General features: G+C 41.6%; 2 protein-coding genes across 3 annotated transcripts in view; one reads left to right on the forward strand and one right to left on the reverse strand.

The window, feature by feature from the left end:
* Nucleotides 1-2,692, forward strand: part of xpr1a (xenotropic and polytropic retrovirus receptor 1a) — a 60,634-nt gene extending 57,942 nt beyond the window's left edge. Inside the window, exons 12-15 of one of the 2 annotated variants that reach the window (XM_079266733.1) lie at nucleotides 514-680; nucleotides 783-922; nucleotides 1,039-1,263; nucleotides 1,664-2,692. In XM_079266733.1, the coding sequence (XP_079122859.1) occupies nucleotides 514-680; nucleotides 783-922; nucleotides 1,039-1,263; nucleotides 1,664-1,721 (590 nt within the window). In that variant the 3' untranslated portion in view covers nucleotides 1,722-2,692. The remainder of the gene's footprint in view (nucleotides 1-513; nucleotides 681-782; nucleotides 923-1,038; nucleotides 1,264-1,663) is intronic. The other variant, XM_079266734.1, reaches the window with a different exon arrangement.
* A 5,731-nt stretch (nucleotides 2,693-8,423) lies between these two features.
* On the reverse strand, nucleotides 8,424-21,996 carry sin3b (SIN3 transcription regulator family member B; the record flags this gene model as incomplete). Its single annotated transcript, XM_079267031.1, has 19 exons — nucleotides 8,424-9,698; nucleotides 9,840-10,038; nucleotides 10,768-10,859; nucleotides 11,001-11,093; nucleotides 11,885-12,058; nucleotides 12,148-12,317; nucleotides 12,915-13,938; nucleotides 14,374-14,557; nucleotides 15,154-15,392; nucleotides 15,535-15,651; nucleotides 16,002-16,215; nucleotides 16,550-16,668; nucleotides 16,804-16,890; nucleotides 17,075-17,203; nucleotides 17,720-17,875; nucleotides 18,136-18,501; nucleotides 20,100-20,253; nucleotides 20,666-20,772; nucleotides 21,886-21,996. The coding sequence occupies 19 exons, from the start codon at nucleotides 21,994-21,996 to the stop codon at nucleotides 9,462-9,464; spliced, it is 3,972 nt and encodes a 1,323-aa protein (XP_079123157.1). The 3' UTR covers nucleotides 8,424-9,461.
* Between the last annotated feature and the right edge of the window lie 258 nt (nucleotides 21,997-22,254).

The raw sequence follows: 22,254 nt of genomic DNA on the forward strand, positions 1-22,254 counted from the left end.
TGGTTTGGTTATTCGCAGTAGGACACGCTGTGTGGGACAGAAGGATGGAACTGACATTTATTCTTCTCTTTTTCAGCACTGGGACACTAAGAGAAAAACATACCTCTAGTGCACTATACAGTACATTTTACACAGAGTAAATCAATTAAATAGATATTGAATTAAACTGTACATTGATGTAAATATCTCTGCATATTAAAGTTAGGACACGAACTGTATTGGGATAAGCAAGCTAACAGTGTGTCATTTGATGTTTGGTCATCTTCCATTTGGAGAAAGATATTCGGATGTATGAGTGAAAATGAAACTGAACTTAATAGTCCTCGGGCTATTCATTACTTGCTGGTGTATTCATGACAGGAGGGCTCCCTCTAGTGGTCAAAGTATTGTTGCAACATTTGTCTCGCTTCAGTGAGGCGGTCGTAAACCTTCATTCAAGAAAATAAACACAGTTCCTTTAAGATCTTTAAGTGATGTTATCTGCAATCACTTGTGTTTGTGTGTTTATTCCAGAGCAAGGACACACGGACGCCGACATGTTCTTCTACCTGCTGATCGTATTCTCCACTATCAGCTCCCTGTACACACTGATCTGGGATCTACGCATGGACTGGGGACTCTTTGACCGCGGAGCCGGAGAAAACACCTTCCTCAGAGAAGAAATTGTTTACCCGCACAAGGTAGAGTTTGATAGTATAAATGACACACACACACACACACACACACACACACACACACACACACACACAGAGTTACCCTAATCCTGTCTCACCTGCTTCCAGGCCTACTACTACTGTGCCATCATAGAAGATGTGATCCTGCGTTTTGCCTGGACGATCCAGATCTCTCTGACCGCAACGACCAAGATCCACTCTGTGGGCGACATTGTTGCCACCGTGCTGGCTCCCCTCGAGGTCTTCAGGTGGGTCTCAATTACATGACAACTTTTTTTTCACATGGTGCTCTTTCAAACCACTCATCCCAATGAGGCCCCTTAGCGTCAGGTTCGTCCTACTCACCCTCTTACTCGCTCTGCAGGCGTTTTGTGTGGAACTTCTTCCGTCTGGAGAACGAGCACCTGAATAACTGTGGTGAGTTTCGTGCTGTGAGGGATATCTCCGTGGCGCCACTCAACGCTGATGACCAGACGCTGCTCGAGCAGATGATGGACCAGGACGAAGGTGTCCGGAACCGTTCAGGCAAGAAGACCTGGAAGAGGTCCTACAGCCTGTCTCTCCGACGCCCCCTGCTGTCCTCCTCACAGTAAGAAACAACATGAACGCTTGATATCGGGCTCATACAGTACACTCATACGTATTTATTTTAAGTTTTGATTCATAAAAATGTACAAATTGCTCTAGGCAAAAAATAGCTTGAAGAGATTTTGACATTTCTCATCTTTGTTGACGCCGTGTCACACTACAATAACTAGATACGAGATGCTAAAAAACGTTTTTGAACCGTTTTCGTTTTCTGACATCATACTATTGACTGTTTACTTTATAAAACACATACAATACATCAGACTGTGTCTGAGATTAAATGATGCAGTTGCCATTGTTGTCCAAGTTCTGTAAAACATAAAACAACATGAACATATCTGTTGAAATGACAGTATGAAATTAAACAGAATAATAAGATCATATTTTCAATCCTCTCCTAGATCAAAAAAGGACACCAAGGTGCTAATTGAAGACACGGATGATGAGGCCTTCAGCTGAGTTCACAACGTCACACACACACACACACACACACACACACACACACACACACACACACACACACACACACACACACACATACTATACTTATAAGGACCTCATTCACTAACACCCAACCCTCAACCCTTCTCCCTTATAATAATAAAAGACTGGTGACCCTCAGTCTAAACCTTTAAAGCAGTGAGGACCTCACATGGTCCTCACTTTGGACAATAGACCTCATCTTTACATCCCTGTGAGTATATTTGGTCTTTATAAGTATCGACAAACACAATCAATACACACATTAATGCAGAAACACACATAAAGATATACCTGCTGATGAAGCACAAACATAGTTTAATAGCTACAGTTGAGGAGAGAGCTTATGACAGACAGACAGGCAGACAGGCAGACAGGCAGACAGACAGACAGGCAGACAGACAGACAGACAGGCAGACAGACAGACAGACAGACAGACAGACAGGCAGGCAGGCAGGCAGGCAGGCAGACAGACAGACAGACAGACAGGCAGGCAGACAGACAGACAGACAGACAGACAGACAGACAGACAGACAGACAGACAGACAGACAGACAGGCGTCAAGGGAAATCTTCTGCACATAAGACCACACTGCCCTGGGATTATCCTCCTCTACTTTGAGATATTTGTGTTTCTTTGGATTTTTTTCTTTACTTTTCCTGGATTTATTTCAGAGAAGCTGCATCAATGACTGTTTACAATCCTTTTTAACTGCAATAGGATCAACAGGGAGAAGACAAGCCAATCAATAAGACATCACAGCATATCAAAACAATTCAACTGGTCTCAACTTGTTTCCAACGTGTTTTCTGCAGGAAATGCATTTTCTAGTTCTTTTTATACTCTGACTTTATTTTTGGTTGAGTTGTAATAACTTCAGTGTCAAATCCCAACCTTGAGGCATTTGCAGGAAAAGTGCATTTAATACACAAAACAATGAAAAAAAAAAAACTTTTACACCAAAAGAGATGTTTTGATTCAAACATTTCTAGTTTGTGAAGTTGCTTTGTAATATATTTAATATATTTTGATGTTATTACTCTGTTGTAGTACTTCTACATGTGTTGTTTATACTATTGCGACTAGTTGAGCATCCACCTGATGATTGTTGATGTATTTTATAAGGTTTGCAATGTTTCTCTTTGTTAGACTTGTGCCATGTTTTTAATAAGCTCATATTTAGGCCTCAATTTACCCCCGACCTAAAATGAATGCTACACCGACTTGTGACGTGTCATGTCATCTTAAAATGCCCTATTAGATACAATATATGTGCGTGCACTGCTATTCTTTGCATTAACTACCAAAAGCTTTATTTTGTGAATGTGTCCATTCAACCTAAAATCACCAGTAATATGAGTAGTGTGTCAAAAGTGATGTGAGGTGGCCTTTCAAATATTCAGTTAAATAGTTAGTGAGTCAAAGTGTACATGCCAGCGGCTCTCAAACTGGGAGGGGGACCAGGGGGGGGGGGGGGGGGAATCAGGAGCGCTTTTTAAAATTACTTATATGTTTAATTATGCGTATAAAAATGTTTTTGGGTGGCTCTAAATAATTTGGGTTCCTTTTGTACCATATGGGTGGTTTTCACCAGCAAAAACTTAAAGACCATAACCAAATGATTCGGCCTCTTTTGATTTGGTTTCACACAATTATACTCGTAAAACATAATGCACATGGACGTTTAAACCTCTGAAAAAGTGGGCACCTTTGATGATCTCATTGAGTTACTTTGTGGCAGTCAAATCTGGCAGCACTGTTTAAAAGCTCTTTCAGTGCTTTTAAACAGTGAATATCTATAAGCTGTGACATGTTTCACACCTCCTGTCCAGCTCTGAATCAGTCAGGTTTCACCACATTCAGCGACATGTTGTTTGTTTCTTTGTTTGTCTCTACGGTTTTATGTGCCATTTTAGCACTTTAAAAAAAAGATTTCAAGTGTTGTGTTTTGTTAGATCAAAACTTCTGATCACAGGTACGGAAAGTTATTAATAACCAGGAAGAATGTGCTGTACATCTGACGTCTACTATTTACTCCCTCGGCTTATTTTAAAAGCCAGCAGCTCACACTAACTGTTGGTTATCATTGTAAAGTGTGGTGCTGCTGCTGGTAAAGGCCCCCTGGTTTTCAGAGAAAGGATGCTAATGTTAATGCTGGTTTGTGTGTTTCACTTTCTCTTCCTGTTTGACCCCCTCACTCTGCTCTGCTGTTCCTCCCTCTGGCTACATTGCCTCACCGCCAGCCAGTCATGAGACGAAGCCCAGAGAGCCACAAGACAAATGTGTTACAGAAAGTCCTGTTTCTTCCCGTTTGTTTTTTCCTGTAGCGGCTAAAAGACCGAAAAGCTTCTATGTGCAATGAGCTTAATGTGAACTAGAAAGCTAGAAAGTGTTTTAAAATATATGTTAAATATGTAGAAGATGGGTAGCTTCCCGGTCCATTTAAATACACTGGATACATGCCATAACTGTCGACAGGCATGAAACATGTCACACACACACACACACACACACAGCCCACATTGCACCTCTCTCTTGTGTCGGAGAGCACAACTCTGCAACAGACAGGTTTGTAAAAAGGCTCTGTTGTCTTGCCTGCATGCTGCTTTAGTTTTACATTGTACATAGGTCTTAATTTATTTGACATGATGTGTATTTTTGCAATCGCTGTTGCTACTGTGACAAAGATTGAGTTCATACGTTGCCATTATTGCTCCAAGACAAGCAGTATTTGTCGGTGATTAGGAGCTTTTGTTTTTGATTGATCACGATCCTGCACTCCTTTTTATGTGTAAATCTGTTGACAACGTGTTTGTATAAAAAAAATCCATAGAACTGGAGAATGTGATTGGTTGTATCTTGTAGGTGATTCCCTCTTATTTCAATGCTTAAGGGGGAGGTGTGTGGGGCAGATTACTGTGTCCTGAAACTGTAAAACTGTTACATCTGTTGTTGTGAACTGCCCTGCTGACGGAAGCACTTTGACATAATGTAGGGCAGAGGAACAGACCCACACAAGATACTGTTAAACTGATCCCAGATCTGCATGAGTTCCTCTTGAATTAGCTCATAAACAGATGATGGATCTTCATTTTAAGCATTTTTTTAAGATGCTTCTCTTTGAGAAAAATAAATGTTTTAGTGGCTGGTGTCCGTTCACAGATGTTCAGTGTGTGTAACCCAGAGACAGAAACAAAAACAGGGTTATTTTGTACAGTTTGTGTTTGATGAGATGATCCTCAGCCCTTCCATCCTATTCTTATGGGTGATTTTGTTTCCACTGCTTGCTGACACCCCCATGATGTTCAAGTGCTTGATATGTGTCGACCCCACCCTCTCCGTCTCTTGATGTTGTTCGTACCCTTTCTCTAATCTAGCTGAACGTGATAGTACCTGTAGTTTGGTAGATGGATGTTCTACTTTGATGAGATACAAAAAAAAAATAGAATAGAATGAATACATTGTGGCTAAATGTGATTTTAAGAGACATAAAGAAAGGAAAATGTCTGACCCATCCGCCCCTGAATCCCTTTTACAGAGTAGTTTGTACATGTCGATTGTATAACACCGTTCTATGATGGTTTTCCTGATGGTATTTGTATTTCTGTATACACTTTGGTGATCCTGTCATATCTGGGTTTTATAAACCACGATTATTTTTAAAACTCGCTCTGCCTCTCGACTCTTTCTTTTCTCTTTTACTGTTATAGCTACCGCTACTAGCTTTCTGCTGCTCCAGTCTCTGCTAATCGTTGAGTTTCTCACAGAGTCTGCGGATGTCTCTGGCCTCCTTGGTGGACAAGTGAGTTTCTCTGCCTTTAGTGGGGCTTTGATGCAGTTTTGTAAATACATGTACATGTAGCCTACATTAACAGGTATTTGTACAGCTTATTCCTTTAGCTCACAATTGTTTGCTGTGGCGGGGTGTTGCTGTTTCCTCTTTTATTATGGATACAATTAAAGTCGGAGAGAGCTGGAGAGACGAAACACTTCTTACATTATTTATCATTTCATTCAGTCACGTGAGGCTGATCATCTGAGTGTCGGGTTTGATGAGTTTTGTCATTTAAGTTTAACCTGAAACATGTCGTCTAATAAATTAATTCCAGTATTCATGAGATACTATAATCATATTCTGGGTTAATTAATAATGACGACACAATCAGAATTTACAGACAGGTAACAGGCTACAGAGAGACCACATCTCTACAGTGATGACTGTATTTATTAGTTATTAGTATTATTAGTTACTATTGAGTACAGTGATCATGTATTAGACACAACTCTGTCATAAGTCTCCAGCTGTTAAAGCCGACTGACAGCTGATCCAGCTGTGATCAGCTGATCCTCCCTCAAGCTTCACTTGAGCTTCAGAGGAAAGGACGTCTCATGTCTCTTTAAATCATATATACAAAAGTATAGTTTGTCATAAATTGTTATGCAGGTTCAGATGACTTTATTGTCCATTATATTTACATGAAATAAAATGTGTCTTGTGGCGACACACACCATACAACAATACTCAACATACACACACAACAGTGCACAACAATTATTCATGAAGTCTTAAATTGACTAAGTGTAAATTATTATAAAAGGATTGTTCTCCCACTAGTATGTAGTGCATTAAAACAGAAGATGATACTCTGCAGTATTACAATAAGTATACACTAAAATAAGTGACAGTGTTGGTAACAGAATGTTCTAAGAAGCAGCCTTGATGCTTGGGAGGGGGCTTAGGGGAAGGGTTAACGTAAGGTGTGTGTGTGTGAGAGAGAGAGAGAGAGAGAGAGAGAGAGAGAGAGAGAGAGAGAGAGAGAGAGAGAGAGAGAGAGAGAGAGAGAGAGAGAGAGTGTGAGAGTGAGTGAGTGAATGAATTCCAAGCGGACCCATTTGAACTAGCTCTTGGTGAGAATGTTCACGGCTGATGAAATGAAGGATTTCTTGGAGTTGTTCTTCCGGGTCATCGTGGCTGAGGCTCGGTGGCAGCAACTGAAATGCTGGGTTGAGAGGATGAGTGGGACCATTGCAGATTCAGATTGCCTTCTTGTCTCTGGAATGAGAAAATAAATCCTGGAGTTGGAGTTGTTTGTGTCCAATGATCTTGCTGACCTGATTGGAGACATGATGACCGTAGTAAAGTAAGACCTGAAAATGTCAGAAAGTCACAGGAGTCATAAAAAGTTATGATGTTGTATTAAAGTTATATAAAAGTCATAGTATATTATGTCAAAGAGAAGTCATATAAACATTCTATAGTAATTAAAAACAAAAGTAAAAAAAGTCATTGTATAGTTTGAGATGAAAAAATGTTAAAAATCTCACAAAAGGAATAAAAAAGTACAAAGAAAAGTCTGTAAAGTCCATCATAAAAATGCAATATCTAAAAAGTCATTAAATAATTCATAAAAACTATACAGACACCAATTACAACTATATGTTTTCATAAGGTTTGTCAAAAAGTAACAGTAAAGTGTCATAAAAATAAAATACATAAAAAGCAATGAAAATGTAAAGTATTTCTCAAGAAAGTCATAAAATTACTGGTCAATAAAAAAATGAGTATGCCACGAAAAGGTCTAGTAGGTCATAAAGTCATAGTTTAGTATGTCATAAGTCAAAAAAACATTTTAAAGTTATACTATACTGTCATAAAAAAGTGTAAACAAGTCATAGGATAGTATGTTTTTAAAAACGTATTTTAAAAGCAATCATACATGTAAAAAAATATAAAAAGCAATTTTATGACGTGGCTGACTCTTTTGGAAAAATATACTATGTCTTTTTAAATTACATTTCTATGACATATACTATGATTTTCTTTCATTATTACGGATGAGACGAGTAGCTTTCCTTTTGTTCCAGTGAGCGAGTCTGATGCCGTTATGTTCAGTGTGCCAGTAGTTGTTGACGGAGCGGAGGCCCTCACTTAATTAAAAAGGTGAACAGTTGGAACTTTTAATGGTATCACGTCCCTCAGCAGATTAAGCGTGCCTCAATAAATCGAAATATAATCTAAATCCCAATTTGTAAACCAGAGACGACCTAAAAGTGCTCAGAATCTTTTTTTTTTAAATGTACAACTGCATAACAACTGGGCAACTCCACTTAAATGTAGACTCGATACAAGGAAAACAGCTACTTGTTGAATTAAATTCAACCCAGCACAACAGCCCTGCAATAAATCCTATCTAACGGAGCTCATTTCTAATTTAGGGCTTAGAATAAAGATATATTACTTGATTAAGCACATTCGATTAGTCTATAAAATATTTGATAATTGTGAAAAATATCTCCATCTTCCAGAGCGCAAGGTGACAAAGTTTGACTCTTTTGTTTTGTTCCATCAACAGTCCAAACTAATATTTCATTAGCTGGAAACAGAAATAAATCCTCCCATTTCCATTTTGAAAGTAAAGGAAATGATTATAAGATTAACAAAATAGTTGCAAAATTCACTTTCTGTAGATCAGCATTCTCTTAATCGTGTCTGCTGTCATTTTGTTTTTTTGATACCGTGTCAGAGATCTGTCGTCTACGGTCTTTTTAATGGTCTTCTATGGCTCTAGTTTCTATTTTTTTTATAGCTATAAACATATTGCAAATGCATGTTCAACTTTTCTCAAGCCAACAAACAACCTGCCAGTCAACATCTAAGAAGGTCACAACTAGGTTGTTTATTTTATGATAACTGATACAGGATAAATGTTATACATTCTATTTTAACACTGATATTTTGCTTTTATTTTCAATGTCAGTATGCAAAAAAAGACAATACAAAGTAAACATTTAGTATCATGAATATGATACATAATTTGACGGCTTCCTCCATGTTAAACCAATTCACTTTAAGGTCTACTTGTTGCCTTGGTGATGACTCGTTTCGCTACAACACAAAAAAGGGAGAAAAAAAACCAAAATGCAAAACATCAAGAGTTGGCTGACAGCAAACACTGTAAAGAACAACATGATCTCAAGATGCATCAATCAACTCATGTAGATGCATATATAAAAATACAGTATCCCTGTTATGTATATATATATATGCACATACAGTAATAATGCAATTACGAGAGTTGTAGAGCCTGTACTGGGCATAGAAACAGACAAAGTGAAGAGAGCAGGATACACATACATACACACGTTTACCATTATCTCTCCATATAAACACGCATAAACCAACCAACCAACACACAGAAGGCTCTCTGGCTTTAGAAGCTAAAAACTACACTTGACTTTAAAAAAAAGAAAGAAAAAGAAACAGACATTCACATTTCTGAAAAGAATTCCATGATCTCATAACTTCTCGCCTGTTCAACTACCTCCGTGTCCATCAACTTTCAGTGCCACCAGAGACGCTAGAATGATGATGATGATGAGGATGACGAGCTCCGTTTGTGCCATCGTGTCCGACTCGTCCCATCAATCGGGGCCGAGTTCAATCTCATTGATTACTTCACTGTCTGTGTTGGTCCTTTTCCTCCACGTCGTCGCTCCTCTCACTGTGCACTCATTCACTGACTCACTGTCCACTGGTATAAACAGTCCAGAGTCTGCACTGTGTTTCTTCATCCCTCAGTCAACGTGATTGAGTGGTGTGTGGAGGAAGGTGGAGAAGCAGGACTGCAGCTGTTTATGCCTGTGTTTAGTGTATGAATGTCTTGTACGTCCATGCATTTACCTGTTTCGTGTACTGTCTGTCCACCTCTATACAGGCCTCTACGGGGAGGCCGGGGCTTTGCTACCGCTGTAATGAACCTGGTATCTGTTCACGGCTTGCCCTTTCAGCTCGGTCGACAGGCAGGTAGTCTTGCAGGGGATCATGTCCTCTTCCTCCTCGCCCATTAGCCAGTTGTGCACGGAGCGTTCAGCCGCGGCCGTAACGTGATTGGCCTGCCAGCCCTGGTGCCACGTGTCGAAGCGTTCATGTTGGCTCGCTGCCACTCTGTGCTGCGACTGTGGAGGAAGAGGAAAAAACTGTCAGACACCAAACAGGATTTCACGAGCAGAAAATGTACATGCGAGGTTTGATTTTCCCCGACACACATCGTGACCAGGATTCCCCACATCACATCTTAAAGTCAGACTCCGGCCTACCTTCCTGGCCTTGACCAGCGCTCCTCTGCGGTACATGTAATCCTCAGAGTTCATGACAAACACCATCTTATGAGTATTGAGTTTAAATCTGCAGTCCAGACTCCCGGCGTTCTCCACGCCCAGCTGTCGGTGCCACTCTCTCCTGCAGCGCATCGCCTCCACCTGCCTCACCTGCCAGCGACGGAAACGACGCAGGTTCCTACAAGAGAGAAGAAAGACATTTATTAGACCTCAACATGCTGATGACATTACAATATACCGGTACATGACATCTTTGAGGACAGCTGAGTTACATATAAATTAGTCCCCGTTATTTTTTACAAACGTTAACCCGAGATGACAACTATATCACTTAAATTCACGTGTGAACAGAAACGTAACTTTTTCAGAAATCTAAAATTGCAACTTAATTTTTTCCGACTCAAAATGAGGCAACGGTACATACCGGTAATAGTAAATTATTAAAGTTAAAAGTATTAAACAAACCATCTCTACTGTGCAAAGTCCATCTGAAGGATATGTTTTTTTCAGCATTGATAACGTGTACATTGACTTACAGGTAATTAACCGATACGATCTTAATACAATCACACACATCAGCACATCTGAGCCTGACGGTTAGGACGAGTGGTTTCTGTTGGTGAGACTGAAATGTGTTGATTTAACGCGATGGTCTTTGTTACATCATTTCATTTGACATATTGGATGCACTGTACTAAAAAGGTGTTTCAAATACTTTGTCCACTATGAACAATACATTAGAAAAACAAGTGGGGAAGCAGTACGAGGCCCACAAAGATCAGTTGGAAGTGCATGGAGCGAGTGATCACAAGCTGGTCTGACTGCATTACTTCTACAAGACGAGGGAAGATCAAATGAGAAGCGGTATGGTGAAGTCTTAACCTCCAGATATGATAAACTGTTATACCTGGGCAGGAATACAGGTTTGAAAAAGTAGCCGTCTGCTTGACACAGACTGGACTCCGTTCCTACAAACTGCTCCATGTAGCTCGACAGGCACTGAGGGAAAAGACAGCAATTATGAATAATAGTAATAACTGTACAGCAAGACCCATTAAGATAAAGAATGTGCATCATTCATTGTTGTTTATATTATTTTATTTAGGTATCCGAACAGTCTTTTTGTAAATGTGTGTTTACCTGTACATCCAACGGGTCATCAGCCTGGGCCTCCTCCGTGTCCAGCAGCTCAATAGTCATCGTCACATGACCTTTGTTTTGGAGAAACATCACCTGATGACACAAAGAAACATCTGAAAAACACCTCAACTCAATTTACACCTGGATAAAACCAAGAGATTAAAGCTTTTCAAATATCTAAAGAGGGCTTTGGTGCAAGAGCAATGTGCTCCATTATATGCAAGTGAACCTAAAGACGCCGTGTTCATCTTGCTGTAAATAAGCAGCATCACTTCCGTGTCCATATTAAAGGTTGAGTCTGCGGTTCAGCAAAAGTTTTCTCATGGTCCAGGGTCTGTTCTGTGTGTGCACGAAAAGAATCTGGTGTTCCTACACAGCCCCGGCTCTGTAAATGGGAAACAAACACTATTCCAGCCAGGACAGGGGAAAGGCCATGTATGTATACATGGAAGTGTGGGGGAGATGGACGGTAGTCTGGTACAGGCTAGCATCCTGAAGGACCACTGTATGCAGGGGTGTATTTGTTCAAATAGCAATACTCTTTTCTCCAGAAGTGCAGACTCCACATTTAAAGATTAGTCATAACATAGAAGGTCAAACTATAACCAAGCGTGCCTGTAGCATTACACATCAGATCAATTTGGAAAAGTATTCAACTTTTAGTAAAACAGGAAGCAGCTCTGCTTTGCTTTTCTGGATACTTTAGTGTTCTGAGATTTTTTTTATAATCCTCTAAAATAACTATAAAAAGTGTAAACCGCATATTACCACTGCAACGGAGGTGGAGTTTGATCATAGAAATCGTTTCACTGCCTCAAACAGCAGCAAACTGTCAGGGCCAAATATGTAATTCAGTGCTCCATTCACCAGCACTCTGTGCTCACCTTGAAGCAGTTCTCCTCAGCCATGACTCGCTCAGCTTTCCACTGGAAGCTGGTCTCCCAGGCTGCTCGGACACACTGCGAGGACAGGTTTCCCCCTGCTGCCCCCCTCTTCCTCTCAGCCAGGTAAAGATCCACCACCTGCAGACACACCTCGTCGCTCACTAGGTGCTGTAGCTAAAGTCAAAGAAAAAGAATACGTTAAATGTTGTGAATAAAGTCACATAGATGTCACCAGGGTCAGCGTGGCCGTGGACTCCGCTTACCTGCCGAATGATATTGTGGATGACTTTGTCGATGGTGAAGCCGATGTAGGCGTGGATAGTGAACATCTCTCTCAGCGTGTCTTCGTACTGTGTGGAGTCCAGGTTGCCATCCAGCAGGCTGCGCACCATATCAAGGAAGGCTGGGTAGTACTCCTCTAACTCCACCTCACCTGTGGGAGAAAGGAATGTCACATGAGTTAAAACAGCGTGTAATAACAATGTAATTAAGTCATCTGTGTGGAGGTGGACTGTGGATCTGAAAAGCGTGGGCAGGATTTGAACACCCCGTCTTCGGCCTCTAACATGAATCAATTAAGTTCAAATTAAGTTTCCTACCAAAAGCAGCACTTAAAAGTGAAGTCCTTGTTGGTGTCATTAAATCAAACTGCCTGAATTGCCACTTCAAATGTTGGCGAGGCACACGCAGTCTTCCCACACATCTGGAATCATTTTCAAACAAGCCTCTCTCTTCATCATGTAGTGTTACTATAAATGAACACCGTGTATACCGGAATAATGTAGGTGACTTGACATCAGACACAGATTTAAATGCACGCTCTTATTCAGTGCCCATTAATTAAACATAATTAACTCAGGTCATATATTACAGCTGTTGAGCATCGCTCCCGGATCTAAAACACAACCCCGTAAACCAAGCTTATTTGTCCATGTTGCGTCCGATCTGGCAGCTGGTTGAACCAACTCATATTCAATACTTGAATCGTACCACTTTAGGATTTGCATAACCAACGAGTAGATTAACTTACTGGGCTGTTTGAGGCGGAGCTCCATGGCGAGGTCACATGCCTTTTCTCTTCTTCCTTCTGCCATGAGCAGCCTCTCCCTGCTCTGCTCAGCTCGGTGCTCCAGCAGCTGCTGCTCTGCCTGCCGGTAAACCCGCAGCAGCCGCGAACACAGGGTCTGGTGCAGCCGCAGGAAGAAATACCAGTTGTTGTTGACGAAGGAAAGGTTGTAGACACCGTCCATCTCCTTCTGGTGCTCTGCTTCAGGGTCGCGCAGGTCCACCTTCTCCCCGGGTACACCTGAACCCGTCTCCATCGGCGTAGATCCAGGGGTGGATGAGGCGGTCCCTGCAGGCTGGCTCGTGCTACTGGAGGTGGTGGAGGCCTCTGTGTCTGCAGGTTGAGATGGGCTGCAGCGTCTCCGCCTGGACTCACCATTGAGCTGCTGCTGGGACTGGGTCTGGGACTGGGTCTGGGGCTGTGATTGAGCAGGTTGGGGCTGTGATTGAGCAGGTTGGGGCTGTGATTGAGCAGGTTGGGGCTGTGATTGAGCAGGTTGGGGCTGTGATTGAGCAGGTTGGGGCTGTGATTGAGCAGGTTGGGGTTGAGACTGACCACCTGTGGCTGCTGGTGCTCCTAATGCATTATTAGAATTACCATTTCCTCCTCCTCCTGCTCCACCACCTCCACCTCCTCCTCCACCTCCTCCTCCCACTGCTGCTGCTGCTCCACCTCCTATTGCTCTCTCTAACCCCTCCTCAGGCTCAACCTCGTCGTCTGTCCAGTCTTCAGTATCACTGAGCTCGCCGCGGCGGGAGAAGAACAGGTCGGGGACAAAGTGCTGGATGATGCGCTTGATGTGGTCTTTGTCATCTTTGTGGATGGTGGGCTGACGTTTGACGTGGTAGATGATGAGCGATGCGGCGTCCTCCAAGATCTGTTTGTCCTCGTACGTAAACACCATGTGAGGCTCGCTGGTAGAGGCCGCACCGGAGCCGTTACGACTCTGCTGCCCAACGCCGCCCTCTTCTGTGCTCTGCTCCTGACGCTGAGACACAGAGATGAATGCAGGCAACTTCAAAAACACTCACTGACAATTGATTTTAATGGCGAGTTGCATTGATCCAGGGAAATGAATCTCCAACAGAGATTCCGGCCTGTATAACATTCAAGGGAAAAGGTTTTTCTCTAACATCTGCAGTACGCAAAGGTTGAAAAGAAAACAACATACTAGGAAATGACAAAAGAATCTTCTTGCGATTGTGTCTTTAGTTGAAATTACGTCAACTGCTGTTTCCGAGGTCAAGACTGAACTGGAAAGATCAACTTTACAAGAAAAGTCATAAATATAATAAACAAATACATGGTGTCTCTACAACCTCGCACAAACACCACACTGACGTGGAAGTTGACACATTTGCCAACGATTATCTTTTCATATGATGACAGCTCTAGTGTTGGGATGGCAGACAGGAGTGTTTACCTCGTCGTAGACACTCTCGATCTCATTGAGAAGACTCTTTGACCGCAGGGCCTTCATGTCATTCTGTTTGAAGTTGACTCCTTGGTGATCGAGGGACTTCAGGTAAGCCTTCTCGTATTGCTCCCTCCAAATCTTATTGAAACCCTGCTGGGCCTCTCTCCACTCCTCTTCCTTGGCTTTCAACCTGCAGAAGAAGACACGCCTTTAATGCAGAGACTTCACAAAACACAGCTACGTATATATAAATGTGTGTCCTAACAAAAGAGTCTGTCACTGAACTTGCATGTGCACAGATTAGAAAGGGTTAAAGCATCTGTGGGAGGGACCATGTCAGCCTTTCAGGATGCATTCTTTATGAGAAAGCCTGCCACGAGTAAAACACATTTCAAAGTGCCGAAACACCGAATACACACTTTTTAAAAACAGCTGTTGCTGATATACAGGAGTTCATCTTTGTTGGCAGGAAGTACAAAGACTGCACAACACTGTATCAACACTTCCTGTTGATACAAGGATCTTACTCACACTGTCAGAAAATAAACATTTCAAACCAACTTTCACTTAAATCTTCAACACTTAAACCTCCCTGCTGATGACAATTAAAAGTAAAGCAAGCAACAACCTCCTTTTACCATATTCAAAATGTTGACATACAAGAAAATTAGCATTCTATCAATATGTCTAGTTGACAGTAATAGTAGTGCATGCACATCCAAATCATGAACTGAATTTCTGCCATGGAACATTTTACCGGTGAAGAATAAAAAACACAGTCCTGACCTCTTGAGCACCACAGGCACAGCGGTAGCCGGACTCCGCTTCAGTCCCTCGATGATCTCAGGGGCTTTGTCACCATAGATACGATACACAGCACGACGCTGGATGACCTCAGAGGTGCCGCCCAGACAGTCGTCTAATCTGAACCGGTCCTGGTCCTCCGGGGAAAGACGGGAGAGCTTCTTCTGTACGCTCTCTAGCACCCTGATGGTGGCCAGGTTCGTCTCCAGAACCACATCCAACTGTAAGGGGAGGGTTACAGACACACAGAGTTAAGAAGGCAGTCATCAACTACAGTATAGTGCCATGTGCTCTATGTGATGTTTACACAAATGTCCCCTTGCTCCACAAGAAGTACAAATAGAATAGTTAGGATGTACGCACCTCAAATCTTTCATCCTCGCAGCGATGGAGCTGCTCCTCATAAGGAGTCTTCTTCGAGCTGACGAAGGTGGAGTCCTCTGACCAAGAGGGAAATGACACCCAGGTGTCGTTCAACACCTACACACACAAGGAGTAAAATCATCAATAGGAAAACCCATTTCCATAGGAGAACATTTCACAATGACATTCTATTCAAGCATTTTTAGAATTCATTACATTTATGCTCGAGAAAACAGAAATACGGCAGCAAGGGAAGAAGAAGACTGCATGTAGACAATGCATGTTTCAAACTCTGAAGGGAAACCGGCTTTGCGAATGTTATTTGGAGTACGGAAATCCATTCAACAGACCTCAAGGATACACACAACGCGTCTTGGTGAGTGAAATTAAATGCAAACAGGAGCTTTGATTACAAGAAAACGCCACATATTAAGCAATGCACTGAAAACAAAAAAGAGGGGGTGTACCTCCTTGCACAGGGCAGTGCGCCCGCTGCATTTAGGCTGCTGGTAGGTCTTGGGCAGCGCTCTGTAGCTGGACCCCAGGCGCTTGCAGGAGGCATAATCCACCTCCCTGCCCCCTCCCCCCTCCATGTAGCGATCCGACAGCCCTGACATCATATGAGAGAGCTCTTTGTCCCCCAGAAATGACTTGAACTGTGTGTACAGTTCAGGAAACTTCCTGGAAGGAGATGGATGAAATCAAGAATCAGAGATAAATCAGGAGAAAAAAAAAACCAAGCGCTCCATCAGAATAATCCCACCAATGAGTGTAGTGTGAAAAAAACCCTGCATTATGTCATGTTAGTTTTATTTCTTCTGGCATAGTTTGGTTCATGAGTGATCAGATAATATAAGTTCCATATGTACTGATCATATAAGTACCATTTGGGTATGCATTTAAAATGGTTTAACGGTCCTGAAAGCATTTCATACATAACATTTTTACTGTGCAGCTACTGTGTCCATTCGTCTGATTTCAAACAAACAATTCACACATCAGCTCAACCACTCACCCGAGGAAAGGTGTGACCAGCTGTAGCAGCTCCGCTCCCGACACCACTTCCTGGTTGAACAAGGCAATGCAGCGCAGGAAGTTCTCATACACCTCCTGGCTTTTAAACAGGCGACGAACCTGAATGATGAGAGGGGGTTTGACCAATTAATAAAAAAGACAAAAACTGTGGCAGTGGGTTAAAAGAACAGCATGAAGCAAGGAAGAAGGAAATTGCCATGACATGATTCAGTGCCATGGAAACTGGTGTCTCACCTTATCAAAGAAAGAGAATTCTCTTAAGACTCCGTGTTTGCCAACTGATGCAAAGGACTGATCTTTGGTACAGGAATACTTCATTTTCTTCAAAATAAAAAAACAAAGAAATGAATGATCTTTATATGTGTAATTATTAATTAAATGTGTTGTAGTTGAAGCTTCTGAATCGTTGCTTTAGGAACAATCGAAAATGTCGAATCCTTTTCAAGGACACGTGTACATACATTGGTGCGTGTCCTGAGGCGGTTATTCTAAATTGAGAGTTTACCTTGAGCAGTGGGGACATGTGCTGCATTAGGATGGGCCTGGGCCTCTTTTTGTTTTGTTTGGTTAGTGAGTCCTCTTCCTCCAGCCTTTTCAGCTGCTCTTTGCCTCCCGTCAGCGAGCTGCCTGTGAACTACAGAAGATGAAGCACACAGGAATAGTGTCACAAGATAGTGTAAAATGCCCATCACAAAATGACCCAGAGCCCAGGTTGACGCATCAAAATAGCTTGTTTCTTGTGCAACTAACAGTCCTTTGAATGTGTTTCAATATAAAACTTTAAAATAAACGTTTTTGTTTGAAAAATGACTTTACCTTGATAAATCAATTGTCAAAATAGTTGCCAATGAATGTTCTGTTGATCAACTTATATACCGAGTCGTCTCATCTTTACTTTGGACTTTTCACTGAATTCAAAGAATGTTGAGTAAAAAGCAATTATTTTTGCAATACATTGACGACTAAGAATATGCAAAAATTGCATTTCTGTAAAAAAAAAATGGAATTTGCAATTCTGTTGAGATGTGCATTAAAACACTGAAAATAAGAAGAAATATAGTTTTTTGTGCCGAGACAGGCCACTGATTATGTAGCAACCTTTTTGATTTTTACATCGCATTATGTATCTCTGTCTGCTGCTTCTACTGACCAATGATCTCTTGGCATCAGGTAAGAATTGCCCGAACTCAGCCAGCAAGTCTTCTTGCCCTTTGAAAAGACTGGCAACTTTAGAAAACACCTCATCTTCTGTCATCCCACTGCTGCCACGGCTGCCTCGACTCTCCTTCACCTCCAGCTGCTCCTTCTGACGGGTGGTATGGGGAAAATGGTTTTCAGAGGTGAGAAATGTAATTTAGAATAGGACTGAAGTTACCACTAGAATCACAGTGCTGTGAGACATTTGCTTTGCTAAAATCCTACAAGAACAGTCAAATATTTGAGGTGGAATAGGAAGAACGTCAGAAGAACTTGGCAACTGACATAAAATAACTACATTGCCTATATTCTGTCATAATATGCCATAATAAAAGAAACTTAAATCTCCACATTTGCTCTCCACAGTACCTGATATGTGTGAAGAATCTCTAGGAAGGCTCTGTAGATCTCTGGGTGATCCAGGAAACGGTTCTTAATCTTGTTTACATAGCTGATGGCACTGTCGAACTCTACGGGGCTCGTCTCTGAGGCAGGTGGGGATACAGACGACGTGGTCGCCTGGTTCTGGCTCTCTCTGCTAGTCAGGGGAAGAGAAAGCCTGCTGGAAGGCTCCGGAGGTCCTGCTGGGGTTGAGGAGGATAGGGACTCTGATGAGGCTGCCTTGACTTCACTGGTCTGGGCAGGTCCAGCTTCACGGTTGGCAGCAGCGGCACTACCTGAGGTTGCTGTCACTGCAGGGGTGGTAGAGCTCTTCCCCTGCTGGCCGGGGGATACCTGGACAGATGAAGAATGATAAAGTTGAGCTGCGTGGTTAAAAGTGCATTCATTTAGAAAACTGAAGTTTTTTACTTCAAATAAGATTTGGGGAATAATATCTGGAAGTAATTACCAGCCCAGGTGGCACTTAACCAATGTTAATGCTCAGAAAATGTACATTACACTTGAATCCTACCAGTCTCCAAGGATGGGAATTAAGAAAAACTACAACCCTCAGTAACAAAAAGCATTTGTATGAATGCTATCTGTTGACATCTATAAAAGGTGCATCGTTGGATTGTTAGCAGAAAGTAGCTGACACTACATTTCCGATTGCGTTGTGAGAATTCTTTAGGGCCCGAGACAGTGCATAAATTTGACACCTCGAATTGGAACACTCATAAAATGGCCGACAGTATATTTGGTGCACTATATAGTAAAGATGGAGGGATTTCAGACATATGAACCGTTTCCTTTAAAGCTACATTGTTTACACTATTTGACAACATTATGCATTTATTTTGTCTACTGTTTACTTAAGTAGTATCACACTTATATGGAATGAAATATTTCCAGATAACATGCCGTTTTTTGCAAATCCCAATATGGGCAATACGGCTTATTAAATACAAAAACATTCATCCAAACCATATTCAGTGACCAATTAAATCAACACTGGCACCAAAAACTGTTTTGATGCAAATCTCAATTAACACTCTGCAAGTGTGTACAACACATACCTCTGCTGGTCCTAAGGCTGTCCGAACTGATTCTTTAGGTCAAGCCGTTCAAATAAGCAAATCTCTCACAGAATATATATTTTTGGCAAAAAAGTTTGTTTGTTTGTTTTCAGTTGAGGAATTTTATTGGGCAGCAAATGTTTATCAAAATCCAGTCTGGCATGCTGGTCTTCCTCAGAGTGGCATAAGAACAGTCAATACTGCGACTATGTATTCATCTTCAAACACACCTTGAAGTCCTCTGGACTTACTGCATGTGAAACTGATGCACCTGGAACTGGTCTCTGCCAAAACTAAAAGAAAACACTTCATGTATAAATAAAATATGAAATCATACCAAATGTCAACTAAATTGAAACTGAATATGAACTGAAGCCAACCACATCTGCTCAGTTTTGAGCCACAGTGCATCAACCATTTAGAAATGTACTCTGTGTTGTAGACAATGCATCTAAATATAAATAAAGTAAAATAGATACAAACTGTCTAAGAGAAATACCCACCCATTACCATCATTTTTTATACACATTAAATACCATCAGTTGCCACTTTATTAAATACACCTCGCTAAAAGTAATGCAGTCTAATACAACAGTCCTGTAATAAAGCTTCATGAAGTCATAATGTTCATCGTTTATTGAGACTGTTGATTCAACTTCAGAATAAATAAACTGGGAACTAAGTGTATGTGTACGATTCAGCATGGATCTAGACTGCAATTAAAAAAAAAAAAATTGAAATTCAGTGCAGAAGAAGCAAACTTGTTCCTCTTCAGAAATGTATAGTTTATCATACCGTACTTTCACCTACTGAAAGTTGCATAAATAAAGCGTTAGTTCTGGGGAATTTGTCAACGCCAGTCGTAGAGTATCTCACCTGCGTGGAGAACGGAGATTGGAGGAAAGCCACACCATTTTTGGGGACTTCTATCCGATACCCCGGCGGTAGAAAGGCATTGAAGCCCAAGACTAGGTCCGGGTGTCCATGGAAGAGCTGCGACACGCGGTTTATCACCCCCGGAGTATCGATGCTATTTAAGAGAACAGGCAGACACAGACATATTAGTGGTGTGATTGACGGAGAAAAATAAAAATGAGCTTGCTCTCTCATATGCAGCACGACAACAACCACTTCCTGATCAAAAAGAGTTGCAGCCTAGTTTAAGAGGAAACAAGAAGCAATTTCTGTCATCTCACAATTAAATGTAAGAGAGAATATAACCTGCTGGATAATTAGTCTATGATACTATCTGCAATTCCTTAAGTTATTGATAAATGCCTTAAAATGTGTGGTTGATCCCTCTGTCCTTATATCTGCGGTGTGATCAAAGTCTGCACACCAGCTCCACAATTTGGTGTCTCAAGAGACTTTATTTAGGAATAGTCATTTGAAAACGTATAATTAAAACGAATAGTTCAGTAAGTAACGTCTTGCATAAATACCTCTGTGATTTGAACTCTTTCATGATGTCGAGAAACTTGTTGTATATGCCGGGATCATTTGCAAAACGAATTTTGACTTGGTCCAGATAGGACAAGGCATCTTCAACCTAAACACAGGGAAGAAAAAAAATCATGAATGCAGCATCAATTACAATCACTGTGGAGAAGCTGTTTAACAAACACCCTGTTTGTGCTGTTGATGAAGATCTCACAGGGGTCTCAATCCAGCTCGTAAACATGTACATTATATATTAAATCACAAGGCGGTGGCACTAACAAACAGAACTATTCCCTCAACACTATAACTTACGTGGAAACGTATTCACGTGAAGTTATATAAATAGGTAACGTAATGTTTGCTTTCTTTATCGTCAGGCTGAAGTGCTGTTCAGGCTGTACAAGTAACCGTTAAATAAATAATCAGGCGAATACAAGAAACAACAAGCTGCTTTTTGTCAACTTGACCTCATCTTTCTTTATTCCCAACATCTAACCTATTGTAGGTTACGATTTAAAAAAAAAAAATCTAAATGTGATCACACAAAGCGTTGTGACCAACAGTGCACATCTAAAGAGAGGGTTGTTGAAGCTAACGTTAGCCAACAGACACTCAACTGACGGTAATAACTTAACACTTGCACACACAAATCTACACAATACATTTGGTCACAGCTGGTCCTTGGCCGACAGTATCGTGTTGGCAAAAACAGCATCACAATGTTCCACTAACGTTACTGCGACAACAAAGAAACGTGTAATGAAGCCGCTAATCAACTGAAATAGCCGTTCTAGTGCTAGCCTGGCTGACGTCCTCCACTTTGTTCAGGGTGGCTGAGAAAAAAAAAAAAAAAAAAAAACGAACAAGGAGGAACTTCCCACAACCGAGGTTTGAGTTAACGTTTGCTCACAGTTGACTGTTATTGACATCGTAAATAAGAAACTACCACTAACTGTGTCACTCGACTGTCAACTCAGACGTGTACTCATTTAAATACAGCTTCCACATTTCATCTCAAATGTCCAATTTTTTGGCTGTTCAGCAATGAATTAACGTTACTTTTTAATAGGCCACCGAGCTAACCGACGCTAGCCAGCCGTTCCTTTCACTACTCTCGACGTGACGGGAGAAAGAGAAAAGCCTCAAATCCAGTGATCCGACGAACAAAATGGTTCTGACTCCGAGGGACTTTTCCCTTTTGTCGTGTCCGTTGTCTTCTTACCTTCAGCTTCTGGAAGTGCTGCTGCTGCACTTGCTTTTGTGTTATAACGTAAGGCTTTTCTTGGATTTGGTTTATTTGCTTCGCGGTGCTGTGCGCCTGAATCTTCGCCATTATCCCCGGCGACAGGAGGCTTGAGAGCCACCACCACAACTTGAGAGGGAAAGCTTCGCTGTTACCTCCAGTTGTTGGCTAGCCGACAAACCTTCCTCTCGGTCGGGAAGCCAGCCTGCCAGCAAGCAAAACCCTACTTTGCCTAGCTGGACAGTCTCTGCACAGCGCAAAAAAAGGACGGACAATCCAGCAGAGTACAAGGGTGATGACAGACGAGCTGCTACTCGCTGCGACTTTGATTAAACATCATCATCGATT

This window comes from Melanostigma gelatinosum (assembly GCF_949748355.1).
Source record: "Melanostigma gelatinosum genome assembly, chromosome: 4".
NCBI classification, from domain to species: domain Eukaryota; kingdom Metazoa; phylum Chordata; class Actinopteri; order Perciformes; family Zoarcidae; genus Melanostigma; species Melanostigma gelatinosum.